General features: G+C 39.8%; 1 protein-coding gene across 2 annotated transcripts in view; it reads right to left on the reverse strand.

Moving 5' to 3' along the window:
* Positions 1 to 17,251, reverse strand: part of UVSSA (UV stimulated scaffold protein A) — a 60,329-nt gene that overhangs the window by 8,706 nt on the left and 34,372 nt on the right. For both annotated transcript variants that reach the window (XM_065633765.1, XM_065633766.1), the window contains exons 8-11: positions 11,023 to 11,200; positions 9,619 to 9,771; positions 4,337 to 4,520; positions 3,381 to 3,492 (exon numbers count right to left, since the gene is read on the reverse strand). In XM_065633765.1, coding sequence (XP_065489837.1) covers positions 3,381 to 3,492; positions 4,337 to 4,520; positions 9,619 to 9,771; positions 11,023 to 11,200 — 627 coding nt within the window. The remainder of the gene's footprint in view (positions 1 to 3,380; positions 3,493 to 4,336; positions 4,521 to 9,618; positions 9,772 to 11,022; positions 11,201 to 17,251) is intronic.

Below are 17,251 nucleotides of genomic sequence, written 5' to 3' on the forward strand. Positions count from 1 at the left end.
AAAAGCCTTTGAGAAAAATCAATAGAATGCCAGGGAAGAGCAGCCTTTCTGAGCATTGATGGGCCCCTAAAGCTCTTCATACATTGTTACTGAGTTTAGCAGCAGGGAAAAGAAAATTACACAGTTTGCGAGGGGAGGCGGGAATCAATACTGTAGTTAGTACAGAGATGCTATTTCACATCTGAGTGGCCAGCGGCCGGTCTTCACCAGCCTGTCCTGATACCTGTTTGTTAACAAGTCACTAAGGGCTGAAAAACCAGATACTCTTCAGGGCTGACACAAAAAATAGGCACTTAATTTGCTCCTGTGTGCGAACTATTGGAAAAGGATGAACGCTGCAGATTAGCAGGTCGGCACAATCCCACCTGATTCATTGTTTCGGGACCAAAGAGCCCAAAGCACCATTTTGTGGATGTTAGCTACAATTTAACATTTTATGCTAAGTTAAAAAATCTTCCATAGTAACAATGACAGTGCTGTCAAAACATAGTCATTATTACACAAACTGTGTTACTTTTAGATGACTGTTTTCCCCTTCAACCATCCAAGGATGAAAATGAACATACCACCAACAGGAAGATGATGTAGGAAGATTTTTGGTGCAATTTAACCACACAACTGATCCCAAATTTTGATGTTTGGCATTTTTCAAACTGTTGTCATTAGAAAATGATATTGTCAATCATAAGGCCAAAGCACTTACTGTACAGAGTGGGTCCCCACTTGTACATTTTCTGTAGGAGCACCGCTCAGATTTGCTTCAAATCCTTCACAAAAAAATAAACCAAAAAATCCCCAAAGAAACCCCAACACAAACAATTAAAGAACCTCCCCAAACCACAAACTCAAAGACCATTTTTAAAGGTTGAAGAAAATATTATAAAACAAATATAAAAACATTGAGAGAACAGGAAAAAAAAAAGCAGAAAAAAAAGCAGTGGATGAAAGTATTTAGCGACAGCTGGTATATATATGGCTTTAGTAACCTGTTAAGGTTTTGTCCAATAAATTAAGTGCCATTGCTTGTTCAGTATCTCCGCAGACAGATGGGATGGACCTTTGTGTGACACCTCCGCTTACCAACGGCACTCAGTAACGCAACGCAGCCGTGTCAACACCGGTTTGGGACTAACATATACATCCTTGTGGGCCAGAGGTGAGAAGCCTCTAACACCACCACGCTGACACTGTAATAAAAATAAATTTTATGTCTAGCCTCCAGCAATGGCAATTTCACAGAAGGAAAAAAAAAAAAAAAAATCAATATTTTGCAATGCAAGTGATTTTTATAGCAGAGTATTAGTTTCTAGTTTGAAACTAGTCCCTCAAGAACACCTACTGGTTTGATTCGCTGGTTTTAGTTTGTCATAACTAAGTTGGGAAGTTGCCTTTTCAGCACAACATCTACATTCCTGGTCTGGTTTTGCTGTGACAGTCCAGCCGTGCCCGTGCTGTTGGCTGGATATCAGTTTGAAGCATTTCACTCCACCTGGACAAGGATGGAAAGTACCTGCAAACACGGCACTCAGACACGTGCAGAAGGTGTTTGTTACCTGCTGCATTCGCGTGGTGCTGGTCACGGCCATGCACAGGCAGGTAAAGCCAAATCTGTATTTCAGGAAACTGGGCGGGTCAGTTGTATGTTTAAATGTGCATTTATTCACTACAGATCTTTTTGGATAACAGATCAATGACTGTTCTTTATGTATTGTGGAAGGTTCAGTAGCCTCATTAATAATGTGTAATATATAACTGTGAAACTGGTGAAATACTGAGTCAGAGCTTCAGAGAGAACTAACTGCCCCTTTCCTTCATAAAGGGAGGATAGCAGAACATACCAAAATGATAAAGCCTAAGAGTAAGTTTAATTAGAATGCAGAATACTTACCCAGAATAAATAGCTTAAAACAGAGAAAACCAAGACCTGCTGGAGGAAGGCAGATTAAATAAAAGCTTTGAAAACAAATCTGTCCCCTCCAATTATCCTCTGTCTTTGCTGGATGGAGCCCTCTCTCCCATCTTGCTTCACAGTCCATCAAATTCCAGCAGCCTCCTGGTTGCAGAACCTGGCGCTCTGAATATCTGCCTTCTGTCCATCACCGGTGAGGTTCAGCTGCACTAGTGCAAAAAAGTCCCTGACTCCCTCAGGAAGTCTTCCTGCCTGTGTATTCGTTGCTTGTTGGCTTTCCCACTGCCTGCATGCCGTACCCAGCAGTCCAGAGCTTTATTCCAGCTAAAAATGCTCAAATGATCCTGGGGAAGGATGAGCTTTCCCTCCAGAGCGTTGCACACCTGACAGCAGCAGCCAGGATACAAGGATAACACCATTAGTTTTGTTGCCCATCCCTATTGCTTTAAAAATTAATCTGGAGTATTGCACAGTAAACTGCAAATAATTAAGTAGCACGAGTCTGCTTGTTCCCTTCCTCAATCCTATCACAAACATCACGCCTGTTAGAACACTCAGACCAGTTATAATGCCAATAAAGTAAAATCCAAGGTGGGGGCTTCCCTAGTTCAGAGTATTTTCTAGCAACACTGCACAGAAGCACAGTGTAACGAGGCCAAGAATTCTTGTAAAACACAGCAAGTAAATAACAATGAGCAGATATAGGAAAAACAAGTTCCCACATTGTGACCAAAAAAACCCCAAAACCCCAAACCACCACTCTGCCAACATTCGTGGTAACACAGTGATACCAATAATATTATTACATTACATAAATGACAACTGTTAGGGACCAGTGAGATTAGACAACTTCTTTTTTCAGAAGTACAGGAACAGTTAAAGTCAAGCATTTCCCAGGAAAAAGGGTTAATTGTCCTTAGCAAACATGCTCCTTAAGATAAAGGCTACAATTCACCTGTCTGAGAGGTGTTAGGAACATTATGATAACTGCTGGAAATAAAGAACAAATGCAATGTTAACTTTATTCTGTGTACACGTGCATCCTTATTTATTACATAAGCACGAATCACTGCAACTGACCTGAAAATTAAAATCAACAGGAATTTAAATGAGAACACAGGGTTAGGAGCAAACCAGATATATGATCCAGTTCTGTGGATCTCATCCCACGCCTTTAGCAACCGAGGAATTGACTCCCTTCCTCCATATGGCCTGTCACATAGGTTGTCCAACTGTATATCAAGATTGTCCAACTTGTAGCCAATTGTATCTATATATAGGTACAATGTAGATACAATATATACAATTATCATCTGGATCATAAATATATTGTAGATATTGTAAATATTGTATACTATACATACAAACATATTTACAATTAAAATATTATACTTACATTTAAAGCTCATCTCCCACCTCTGCCTAATGTTTTTCCATTTTTTAAATTCTAAGATGCTGTGCAGACACAAACCTGGCTGAGCCGCTTGCTTCTCAAACCGCATCTTTTCTTCTCTGGCTCTGTCCTCTGCGTTAAGAGGAATCCCAGCTTCATCCCGAGGAATTATCTTGCCATGGAAAGGGCACTTAAGAAAGTAAAATAAAAAAAATCTCAATTTCTGAATGAAAATAAAATGCTTACGTATTATTCAACACAGCTTAAAGCCAGATACCGCGATCAAGTAACAAAACTCTGCGCTTGATCCCCATTCCCCCTTAGAAAGCATCTGGATGCCATAAACATCATGTGTTTAATATATTCCAAATCTCAAAGAAATAATATCATTGTGATACGAATATCCAATTTCAAGAGGCCAGGCAGCACAGCCTGTCCAGTCTGCAATGTTGCATCATGTTTTGTTATTTACATTATATCCCTATCTTGTAACAATCCCATTTGAACTATTTCAGTGCATTCAGACCCTTCAAGCTCAAGTAGTACAGGAAAAACAGGGATATTAGAAAATAATATTCAAGCAAAGTATTTCTGCTCAATAAGGTTCATAATTTGAGGCTGTGCGGAATTTAGCTTTCATAAAAATTCATTTGTAAATAAAATCTCTTTGCCCCCTAAACACCCATGTTTCTAAAACCAGTTAATATCACATATGCCCCTAAATGAGGAAAACTTTCTGGCAACCAACTAAACTGTCTCTGCTTTACTGTCACATACTCATGTATCACAGTAATAAATAAATATCTATGATGAATGCCAAAAATACTTGAGAGTTTTTTAAACATTTACAGCTTCCTTACCAGAAGGATGCTTCCCACATGAAGCACAGATTAACAGCAAACTTCTCCAGACACGATTTTCTTCCACTCCCTTGAGTACATTTACAACGCGAAATAAACTTTTATGGACACGTTTTAACGAGATTTTCTCTACACAGCACATATCCTGGAAGTTCTATGTTACTTGGTGCCCACCTTAATCCGATCTTGCCTTTCACACAGACTTCCATTAGGCATTGGCGCTCGACATTTGTGTTTCACCGGTTCAAACTTGCCAGCAAATGTTATATATCTGGTTTTTAACATTTCTGTTATTTCTTTATTTTCCACCTCTTCCTCTACCTCACTGGGTGCCCAAAATCGATGCTCAGAAGTAAATCTGGGAAAACAATGAACAAAAATTATTCACAAAGTTGTAAAAAAGCACATAAAAATTCCCGCGTCATCTCATGGTAAACTTACATGTAAAAGGAGGGGAAGCTTTATTAGCGAACGAGAAAAAAACCAGAAATCTACCACTCTTTCTTATGACTCCTATATTACTAAGATGTTTTTAAAATATCACCAAAGCCTGTCTAAAATTGATTTATCGTTTAACCTGCTAACCTATTCCCAGTCTTAGTTCTAGTTTGTGATCTGACATTCAGAGCCAGTTATTCCACATCCATTTCTAGTGAACAAATTTGTAATTCTGTAGTTAATATTCTTCATCACAAAATACTTCTACGATTAAACACAGAAGACAGATCAGGAAGGAAACATTTTGATCTTAACTTGTCTGATTTTATCCCTGGTAGCTGTACTCCTGCAGCGGGCGTTGAAATCAGAATATGTCACAATATACTGAGAGCAAGAAAGAGAGTGAACAATCAGTGGAGCCTTACAGAGATTCCTTCTTCCAGGTTCTCCAATACAGTGTCCAGAAGTCTAAGAAACTTCTGGAGTTTTCCTCTAGGAAATCAAGCTATAATCCATTGAAAATCTATTTTAAAATTAGAGATGTTACCTGTATTTACAGACACATATGGGCAAATATACTCGTCGTTAACCTGGTGTAAAGAAGGTTAGTACCATGGCAGCAGATATGGGGAGTAGGAGAGAGGAGCAAGGACCCTTGAGTGACGTAGTATTTTCAAACTTTCTCAACAGTGTTCATATAATTTCGTTTTAGCCACCCTAGGCTGTCAATAGCCTATAATGAGAAACAGGCAATGCCAGAGAATAATTACCTGACTCATTTTAGATGCTAATCTTAGGATGCAATGACTGTCACTCTGATGGTAAATGTTTTCTTCTTCTAATCATGAAAAGAAATTAGGGAGACCAGCTTAAGCTTAGATATCTCACTTTAAGACATCTGAAGTGAAACAACAATCTCACTCCCAATTAAGGAAATATGAAGTTGAAGAGAAAAAGATAACAGCTAAACTAAGCAAAAAAAAATGTTCAGCCTGCATGTCTGCTGCTTACTATTAATATTATTAATACAAGTGAAATGGAGATACCCAGATGACAGATGTCTTGATAAAGACTTAAAATGCCTAAAGGACACTTCCCAGTCTCTCCTTTCCATACAGCTTTCTACCCAGTCACTCCCAGACTGATCTGGGAGGATTCTCTCTCACTCATTAATACCCCTGGGTGTCATTTCTGAGACTTCGCCTTCTGCAGAGTGACCACGGGCTTCACTGATCACAGCAACCTCAGTTCAGCAAAGCACATAAACCAACACTTCAATAATTCCTTTAGTGGGGATGAAGAGTTTGGATGAATTTTATCTAAGTAAATTTTCAGCAGATGACAAGTAAAAGAAAAAAATATCTTAAAACTGGAGGAAATTCATCAGACCATAGGAGCCTACAACATACATCACTGCAGGTTTACTGCAATATTTGACCATTTAAAATTATATAAACTAGGTTAAAAAAGGGTTTAAGCAATTCCAAAGCCATTCTACGATTTGCCAAATCAACAGAAAAATGTTTGACAAGGAGAATGCTTGTTAAAGAGATACATCCTGTCCAATAATTTCTTCAACAAATATATAAAGCTAGTGCCAGAAAAATTCTAACCTGCAGTAAAGTGTAGCTTAATTTTGGTAAGCTAGGGGACAAAGGCAAGGAGAGTTATAGTGGAGGCTAGTTCAACATTAAATCTAGTAACACAAATATTTTTCCACATTTTTTGGTTAAAAAAAGTTTTCAGCCACGCACTTCTGCAAAATACAGCCTAAACAAAAATGCTCTAAGAATCTTTATAATATAGCAATACTACTCTAGTGAAACATCAGAATGGTACAGCATTTTAGCTTCAGAAGTTCTGTGGCAACATTGTACAACGGACGGTAGATAAAAGAATGAAATTAATTCCTTGTTTGGTCACTTTTAATACAATCGTGAAAGTAAGACTGACTGCTGGGCGTCAATAACATTACAAACACAAGGAGGGGAAAGCATTCCTAAAATGATACCGTGCAGGATTTCTAGCCTCACAGAATCTTTTAGTAAAATTCTAATGTCCTTTGGTGGTCTGAACTCCCTTCCCCCTCCAAATTATCAAATTACAGTTACATGAGAACGAAGAAGCATTTAACAGTTGTGCCTCCCGACCTTTCCAATTAGGAAAAAGATCTGGTTAATATTTTGACTTCCCCCCCAAAAAATCTGCATCCAGCATATCTCAAGGAAATTAAAATAATGTTTTACTCTATATATTGTTAATGAGTATTGGGAAACTGGACTTAAAATAGTCTGATTCCTACATAGATATTCATAAATATTATTTTTGACTACAAGCATATAAATTATTTTCTCCCAGCATGACTTAGAGCAGGTGAGAAAAGGACAAAGCAGGGCTAAATCCCAAAGTTTTCTGATTTCCTGCTGCTGTAATTTAAGCAATGCTTTAAAAAGGCAGAATATGAGGCATTTGAAAAAATAACGTATATGACAAGTAAAACCTTTTTGTAAGACAGATCAAAAGTGGAATAGATAATCAACTAGAGGATCAACACCCCACTCACGCTCATAGAAATATGAGGGTTACTGAGCTAGACAAGTAACAGAGGCTTTAATGGAAATTAAATCACTATATGTTAGGAGGAATGAAAGACAAGTAATGGTTAACTGAAATGTGAAAGAAAAATGCAGCTCCTGGAGAAATGTCGCATTCTTTCAACAAATTTATATCAGCTTCGTTCCTAAGATGGTGGGAAGCTTATCAAAAGCTTCAGTAAATATAAATTCTAAAACCAGTACGATACACAGAGAGATGCTGGAGCTAAATGAGCTCAATCAAATATCCTAATCACATCATTAGAAGTCCTGCAGCAGCTAATTTACCCTGATGCTAAGAGTAAGGCAATGTAGCTCAAGGAAGAGGGTAGAGTTTGGAAGGCCCACGCTACCCAAAACTGTTGGTTAAGCTGGCACAGCAGTCTCTACACCACCTTCAAAGGGTCAAATGGAATTTTAGGACTGTATAAATGTAGGAGTAGTTATGTTTATACGGTCCTAAAATTCCATTTGGCCCTTTGAAGGCAACCGTGAGGCTGATGTGGCCCCTGGTGAAAATGAGTTTGACACCCCTGCTCTGCACAGTACAACACTGTGCAGTATACCACATCACCCTCAAAAAAAAAAAGTACTTCCACGGCTTTATAAACTCATTTTAAGAGCTCTTAAACTAGCTTAATGAGCTGAGTGAAGGCAGAAGTGAGGAAAACAGTTCGGCCCAAATCTTTTGTAAAGCCCACAGTTACTGTCACCTTCTGGAGAAGGTGACGCTTCACTGTTTACCAGCTAAACAAAACTTCATCAGAAAATCATCTTCCTGGTAGCTACATTCTCACCAGCAAAATCTTAATTTATCATAAATGCTGTAATTAAGTGCAGTGTTAAACAGGTGAGGGGGAAAGACTTTTCCACTTCAGATTTTAAAAATTCAAATTCCATACACATTCCATATGCATTATCTGGTTGGTTTTTTGTTTGGTTGTTTTTGTTTTGTTTTGTTTTCTTTTCCTCCCTGCCTCCCAGGCATCTTATAGAGACAGTATGTGTGCATATAGAAAGGTTAAAGGACTACCTTAATTTTTCAATAAATATATTTTATTGAACCCCATACCAGGGGTCAATGCTGCTGTGTGTGCGGGGCTACTTAAATTATCTTTAGTTAGACTGGCATATCTGTAGTTATAGACTATAAGGTTCAGAAGTGTGCCCTCTATTTTATTAGAAAGCATAAAAATAAAACAGTACAGCACAAGGCAGACAGGCAGTGAAATATGCTTCTGATTTCACTTATGACTCGAATAACTCATTTGCAATGTAAAATAAAGCCTTACTACCTTTTTGGCATTATCACAGACAAATGCTTCTTAAAGCTCTGCTGAAAATCTTAACCATTTTATAGGCTGTGAAGAGCTTACATCACATCAGACAGAGCCCAAAAGCCTGGAGTGACTGTGTTGAAGCACTATTATGTATCAAATTTCACAGGCTTTCAGTAATTTAAAACATTCAAAATTTTATACAATCAGGTACAGGGGAAACGCTTTCCTCTTGCTGTTTTCTGCAAACACTGTCTTCACACTGCAATCATGGCTTGTTTTCTTCTGTTTGTTTTTGATAAGAAAACAAACTAAGTTAAAGTAATACTTCTAAGAATAGTAGAGTTTGATTTGCAACTCAGCCAGACAGTGGTTTTTGCCTTTTCCAAACCAGGTATGGTATACAATGATACTAAAGAGTTCTAGTGGAATTAAATGAAATTTATACATAGAGAGAGGACTTTGCCTCCCAACTTTCATATAAAAATAGTAGTACTAAAAAGGCGTTTTAAAAACGGACTACTAGAAACAAGTTTGGATGCGTACCTGCCGTCTCTTCTCTGCGGCATCGCTAAAGCTTTCCCCAGCAATGCTTCATGTCCCAGAAACACAGAACCTTCCCAGACAAGAATGGAAAGTGAGAGATCCAAATTCAAATCCTGTAACTGCCACCTATTTCTTGTGTGACTGAACAAGCAGATCAATTTCCTCAGTCACCACTCCGTCAAGTCAGGAAAAATACCCCCGACACCTTCGCCAGCCTTTCTCCTACCTTGCCTGCTATTTATTTAGACAGTAAAGTCCCCAGCAGAGACCATCTATCATGCACTTGCACCAGCACTTTGCATAATGAGGTACCAATTTAAGTTGGAGTCAGTGATGCCATGCTGCAAATAACACAGAAACATGAAAAGAGCAGAAAAAAAAGTGCCTAGAAGCATCAAAGGATATTTAATTAGTATCACATCTTCTCAAAACAAAGAACATTTAAAGGTAGAATTTCTGACTTTGTTTATGGGTCCTACAACACAAGGGAAAGAAGAAAAGTAATTATCAAAAGAAACAGCAGTCACCCCGCTGCATGACCTTTGAGTACAAGTAAATCTATATATTTGTTTAATTTATCTTAAAAGAAAAAGAGCATTACTTGAGAATCTTCCCAGCACTTGGCTGATCCTGTCCCCAGTAGTGAAGATCTAATCCAAAAGGCATGAGGGGAGCTTTAGCTCTTTCTTCTTCTAGTTTTCGCCTCTTACTGTCAGGCTCTTCCAAGGCTGCTGCCTCAGTAGCTGCAGAGTCACTGGAGAAAATTAATGAAAACTCAATACAGAACAGCAATGATCACAAGAACTTTTTCTCCGTTTTCATTTAGATTTTCACACCGACGCTAATATTATCTTAAATCTTGGACTATGATTACCTTGACCAGATTGTCTTTTCTGATTATTTTTTTTTAAAAAAAGGATACTGTACCACCACACACTCTACATACAGCACACTGCACCATGAAACTTAACTGCACGTTCTGCTAGAGCAAGCTAAATCATATTATACCATGGGTGTAGAAGCCCAGAGATCTACTGGGGGCAGCAGTGGACCACACATGCTGTGCTCTAACAGGAGCTACAGATGTGGTATCGCAAACCATTTTTAGAAAGTTCTTGCTTCTGTAAACTCATGCCCATGTTTGCATGGCAGTCACACAGACTGCAAAGTCTTTTTTTTGTTGATAAAATTCCATCGTGCAGACTTAGAAAACTCATTGTGCATCACCACTACAGAATCCACCGGTCCTCAAAAAACAGAGTAGTACCACGGAGACCTTGGGTAGGCGCTGACGGAGCTTCAAATGGTCTTCGTCACCTTACTGAAATATTAAACTTTTAAAGATTAAAAGTCAAAATGTACACCTGAATACTTCAACCTCTGGAGTTCCAATGAAGGAAACTCCTTTCTCAGATTACATTCCAGTTTGCTAGGTTTTGGGGGCTTTCCTGACCAATGCAGAAATGTCTCTTCAGGAACATGCCACTTAGGTAGATGACTCTGGTCTTATCCTCATAGACAAGGCTGGAGTTTCACCAAGTTTCGAAAAGGATCGACAACAAATACACCTTTGGAATTGGTATAAAACTTCTCCAGGCAGCACTGACAGCACTAGGAACCAAGACATGGTTGAAACAACTTTCTTATTTAGCACTAATATATGTTTTGTTTAGTTGCAAACCAAAAATTACCCCAATAAATGGAGATGGGGTTTTTTGTTAGGAGAAAAGGGAACACTTTATATTTTCAGAGAGACCGTTTACACCAAATAAAGCCTAAATCAAGCAAGTAGTAAAAGGTTCCTTAAAATCCTGGTGCAGTCACTGAACAAAATCCCCCAAATTAAGCAGTGAATGTACATCTCAGCCTAATCATTGTAACTTCAAAATGAAACCAAGACAGCCTTAGCAGCTTCCCTGGTTCATGAGCGCTTTTCTGCATGCTTTCCTGACTAATAAATAGAATAAGGGCAAGAGGTTTCTACAAGGATTAAAATAAAGATAACCTGGCGTGTGGAGGTGGTAACTTTGGTAGTTTGTCTCTAATAAGTTTCAGTGTGGCAGCTGCACAGGTTGGATCGAGTTCATCCTCATTCCCTTTCAGGTGGGCGCGGGAGCTCAGCGAAGCTGCTCCTGTCGATGTTTTCCTCGCCGGTGGTTCTGGAGGTGACCGGGGGTCCAGCCCTGCAAGAAAACTCCACGTTCAGGAGGTATTTGCTTCTCCCACCCTCAACACTTCACAGCGGAGCCAAACAGCTCAAGATGCTGATTACACTTCTTACTGCTTTCAGTTTGCATTAACCATCAATCCCAGATGGAGATATTTCTGCCCGTGACATTTTTCTTATTTTGCAAAAGAAATATACTGAGTAACTAACTACAGCAAACAAACTTTTAAATTTGTATGACATGGTGCCACAACAAAGAATGATGTTACTTCTCCTTAGAAAAAAGGATTTTAACAATAAATGTTTAACTAAACTGCAATACTGTTGTTTGTATATAAGTTTCTAGAGTCACGTCAGCTTGCTGGTAAGTGATTTCTGTACTCAAGGTTATATCAAAGTAGAATAGAAGAAAGGAACTACTGGCACTACTGTTTAACACCTAGAAGCCCAAAAGACATCTAAGAGCAGTGGGAAAGCAAAAGGAAAGGCATACACACATATCCTCCTGTGTGCTGAAATTAAGTCTTTGTTGTTCCTGAGCAAAAAGTGCTGCTAAAACTCTCACAGCTTGGCAAAGAGAAGCCACTTTTGGGTGCAGGATTCACTGCAACACACAATTGACAGGAAGGGGAACCATCGCCACCCATCCCAGCTGGCAAGGAAGCACACCCAGTGAAAAAACTAAGTGTGTGTAGGCACATCCCTGCTCTTTGATGATCTCAGCTACCATATTGACCCTACAGAGCTGAGAATATAGAACGAAATATTTTTTTTTTCCCCCCCTTCCTGATTTGTCAAGGGGCAGCATCACTGAGAATAGTTGAGTTTCAGTTCCTAAATACAGCTGCAAACAGAATTATCTGGAGAACGCCCTTCTTTCACAGATACTAAACCACACAATTTGCCCAGATAACATACCCAAGCACCGGCAGCAGCAGTGTGTATTCCCACTGAACGCACTCCGGAGACAGTAAGTGCCTGAGCTCCACCTGAGGACCAAGCCGATCGCAAGGCAGTACCAGACACTGACGTTCAGCTCCAGCAGCTCAGCGGTGGGGCAACTTAATTACTTTATACAGCGAGATTAGACAGTCAGCCCGGACTGTAACGATGCAATTAGATAGGCTGAGCGGTTAGACAGCACATGCTTCTACCCGCTGAGACAGAGAAGCAACTCTATTAACTGGCAGTAGTAACAAGAACTTTTCAGGCGACGACAGCTAAAAATGGGAAGACGTGATCCCTCACGCTAACGTAATGGACTATGTTTTCCCCATCAGAAAGCCTTTTTATAAAGGAAGTGACCGAAATGCAAGGCGCTACCCCCCAAAAAAAAATGAATTAACACAAAAAAGTAATGGTTTCACAAGACTGAAGTTTTAAGCAAATTATCTCAGCCTTCTTATGAAAAGCAACCTGAGTTTACCCAAGTTTTAGCCATTATTTGGGACTTGTAGTCTCTTGCCACATATAGCCAGCCCTGAAGCTGTATCCAGAAGTATCCTCGCTTTGCTAATCATTAAATGTATCACGAGACAGCAACTAGAAAAGGAAAAGTTGATGTGGTACGAACTGCCCTTTGAGTGGGAAATTGCAAGGCCCATAGCGGCAGGTAGCTTTGGTGCACAAAATATTTTTATTTCAGAGAAAACCATATTTTTCACAAACAAAATCAGAGCAACTTGCCCTGACCCCTTCTTTCCACCTTATAAGGTCTTCCAGTAACTCATCCTGACCTTGATTCACTTGTACTGCACATTCCCTGTAACCTACAGGGTGCAAGCACACAGACGGGATTGCATGACTCCGGGCACGAGTCAAGTTGCTGAGCTGGAAACCTTCTAGATCCATCTCTTAGGGACACATGGGTCTAAACGTTCCAAGTACCTAGATCAGGAGCTGAGTCCTCACACAGGGAATGACATCTCCTCCTCATTCTCCAAGGCTCCAAACTCAGGGTAATGAGAAGAACAACATGTCAACCCCCTGCTTAACCTAGTTCTTGGACATCCTCTCCCCAGAGGGAGCCAACAATCCCAAAATCCACAAAGCTCTCATGAGATGGGAAACAAAAGCAGACATTCAGTTGGATCTGGCTTGTGCAGCCTTTAAATTTTGCTGCATATTGCAAATGGTCACCTCACTCATTCCTAGATCTGAATACAGCTGACTCCAGCGAGAAGTGAGAGCTCCAGAACACTCTCAAGGGTGAGGACTCTTCTAAGACCATCTGAGACTCCGTGTCTCTCTCTAGTATGGATTCTACCGGTAACAATTAAGGAAAATATTTTAAGGGCAAGGTGATTCAGGGTACGGGCTAGTAACAGCAACTGTGGGGCACAGCTTCCCTGCCCCTTTCAAACCAACAGATGGACGGAAACAGGATCTGGAGAAGGAAAGAAGAGAGCACCAGCCATCAGGAGTTAACAAGTATTCGTAGAGACTTCTCCTCTGTCTTCTCCTCCCTCTCCCACGGCAACTCAATACATTCCTTCTGCTTACTTACAAACAAAGAGAAACCTGGACCATTTTCACAAGAGAGTTGAGGGGAGGGCACATACATCTGTGATGTGACTTGTGTATGACAGTATTGCCCCATATCCACCAAGAGACCAGACCCGGCTCTGGCAGGTTGATGCATTCCACCTTTCCTAAGAAAAGGCCACTTGAGTAACGTGGCGATACCCCCATAGGAGTGAACACACATCTGAGAGTGAGTATTTCAGCAGTGCCTGTCCCAGAAAGACTTTAACAAGTGCCCAAACGTCCAAATGTTTGAGGCAGGAAGCATTGCTGAGTAGGGGAAAAAGATATTCACCACATTCTGAAGCCAGTGTCAAACCCCAGCTCCTTGTTCTGCCCTCCGGAAAACATCCCAACACCAAATCTCACATCACGAAAGGCAGCGCTGCTCGAGCTGCCCGAGGCTTCCTGGGAACTGAAGCGAGTGTGGACTGTGGTGTGAAGAAGGATCAGTCCCTTTTAATTTTTATGTCCTCAGATGGGAGGTGAGAATTTTTTAGCAGGGCCTGTTATGACAGGACAAGGGGTGATGGTTTTAAACTAAAGGAGAAGCAATTCAGGTTTGACATGAGGAAGAAATTTTTGACACTGAGGGGGATGAAACCCTGGCCCAGGTTGGCCAGAGAGGTGGTGGATGCCCCATCCCTGGAGACATCCCAGGCCAGGCTGGACGGGGCTCTGAGCAACCTGAGCTGGTGCAGATGTCCCTGCTCATGGCAGGGGGGGCACTGGATGAGCTTTGAAGGTCCCTTCCAATCCAAACTATTCTATTATTCTATTCTAACCTGCCTGCCAGATGCAGATGGACACCAGCCCTTGCCATTGGCTGGTGATGCTGCTGCTCAGCATCCCTGACACTACTACTGACACTACTACTCCCTTACTCTGTCATGCCCACATCACATACTCTAATGAAAGCGATGAACACACCACACTCACCTTGTTACCTAAATTCCCTTCCCAAAGACAACATGACTTTCAAGAACATTGTTAAAAAAAAATCTTTTAAAGGACTAACCTGTTCATTGGAAAAGGGTCTCAAAATTAGTAGAAGGACCAACAATAAAGGAAAGGATAATTAAATGTAATAGGATGGAACTAGGCAGAGAAAGATCCAGGCTAAATAGCAAAAGCAGCTATTTCATGATGTTTTAAGTTGTGAACTTGCCATTCAAGAGGGATAATGGCACCTCCACAGAAGTGTTTTTTAAACAGCACTTAACATTTCACTGAAGGGACCAATCTTGAATTTATGTATCTGGAAATGGAGCAGGATACGTTCCATCTCAGCTCCTGTCACAGGCTAGAAAGCGAAAAAGCCCTTCTCAGGTGCTTTGTATCAAAGTGAAACAGAATTAATCCAAAAGATTCTGTTATAACCACATGTTACAATCATCACGATTTGGAAGAATAAAAGGCTACAAACAAATAGGCCCTTTGGCATGAACAAGGGTAGCTGAAAAAAATATGTCATGGACTGTATCTATAATGTAGAATTGCCTAAACTGTATTTAGCATTTTAAATTGTCTTTTTTCTCTCCCCCCACCCCTTTCTTTTAAAGGACAATAATATCTTTCTGAAAAAACACTCTTTAAAGCAACAGTTTTGAGAGCACTTGTATGTATATTATTCGCGAACTGTCTTAAAGTCAGAAGGCAGCAGGTGTGCATCTCACACTGTTTTTCCTCTTCATTAAGTACGTGTGTATTAAAAGTTATCAGGAAACCTTAGTTTTATTCCAGTTTTTCCCTACGATGTTTACAGAAAGCAGGATTGCTCATTCAGTACACTGGTTTGGTTTGAAGGGGAGAGGATGCGAATGGCAGAGACAAGCAGTCAGCAGTGCACAGAAAAGGCAGGAGAGATAAATGGACAATGTGACATTTAGATAGATAAAAATCACATCCAAAAGATCAATATAGGAATTCTTAAGAGTTACAAGAAGAAAATATTTTCCCATTGATTTCTTATTTTAAACCATTAACAGAAAAATGGCTAAAGGTAAATACACTACGACATCAGTAACACCACCTCTACTGTGGATTTTTTTTTTTTTTAAACATTTGTTTGTAAAAATTAGTTTTTGCTAACAAGATAAAGACAAGAGTCACCATGCAGACAGCCCCAGCTGAATGGTATCCACTGTCAGGGTGGGTTTTGTTTTGAAGACATAGATGGGATTAAGTGCAGTTTTAAAAGTAAAATTCCTCTTAACAATTCTGCTGTTCTGTGTATTTAACACAAGCACAGTACCTGGGTCCAAATTGTTCCAACAGCAGCTTTTAGAAAGAATCATAAAAATGTTCAAATCCCCTTTTTTTGTTTAAATTGACCAAATGGCACCTATTTGCCTGAAGCAATAAAGTAGACGGTGTTCACAAGATAAATCGATAGAAGGAAAGAGAGAGGCTGGGGTTTCAGCTGAAGTTGGGCTGCTGAATGCTGACATTATTGATTTTAGCTAGTTCAGCTGGCCTTGTAATTAAAATGTAAATTTGAGAAAGAGATTATGTCCTGACAGAAATGGTGGGATTAGGGGAAGATAAAAGCCCCTCAGTGAAAATTCAGAGAAAGAGCAAGCACAGGTTTCCTCAGCTGTGTGGATTTAGAAGAAATCTAGCTACTTCAGATTCACTTAAGTTTAATTGAAAAAACGGAGATAGAATATAAAAATATTATGGACTTCAACTTTCTGGGGAAAAAAAAAAACAAAACTGTTTCCCATTTGTTGAATCTTAGTCAAGCTGAATGTGATTTATATTAGTACAGACACTCTCCAAGACTGTCTGGAAAATCCAGAAGTTCGGGTGCAATATTCCTCCACTTACTCTCTAGTGTGCTCATAATGAAAAAAACCTGAAAGCATCTTCCTCAGGAAGCACAAGAAGCTTCACTGCTAAGTGAACAGAACTTCGCAAAGCTTAATTCATCATGGACTTGGAGACCAGAGTGTCGAAGTCCATGTCTGGGGCGTTGCTTCCAAACAAACAGCTCCAGTGTTTCAGGATCAGCTCTGCTGTTGCTCTTCGCACGCGAATGTGAACAAAATTAACAGAGGTGATCATATGGTAGGAAGATTTCATTATCTCTGATGGTTCTGCTACTCATAAGGAATAGAGATTCAAATTATATGTCATCCCTGACAGATATCTGATCTTTATGAAGCCACCACAAATTATAGGAATATTCAGGTGTGGGGTTTTTTTTAATTGAAATAAAATTTAACCTCTACCTACAAAAAAAAAAAGTCAGGCTCTTATTAGTATCGCTTCATCTACACAGAACTGTAAAATGAGGAAAAATACTAAAAATATTAACAAAACCTTAAAAGTATTCATACAGGGATAACACTGATTAAAGCATTTACCATTTATTGTGGTAGAAAACTTCTTTAATTTTAGATAAACACCGTTCTTTTATCTTACCTTTGAACACCACTAAACAAATTGCTGTTTGCAGCTGCAAGGGGACCACACTGAAATGCCAGAGGTGGCTTTAGCAAATATTCTCACAACACACGAGATGTGTGTGCACTCAAAGAAA

This window comes from Caloenas nicobarica, chromosome 4, assembly GCF_036013445.1.
Source record: "Caloenas nicobarica isolate bCalNic1 chromosome 4, bCalNic1.hap1, whole genome shotgun sequence".
Taxonomy (NCBI): Eukaryota; Metazoa; Chordata; class Aves; order Columbiformes; family Columbidae; genus Caloenas; species Caloenas nicobarica.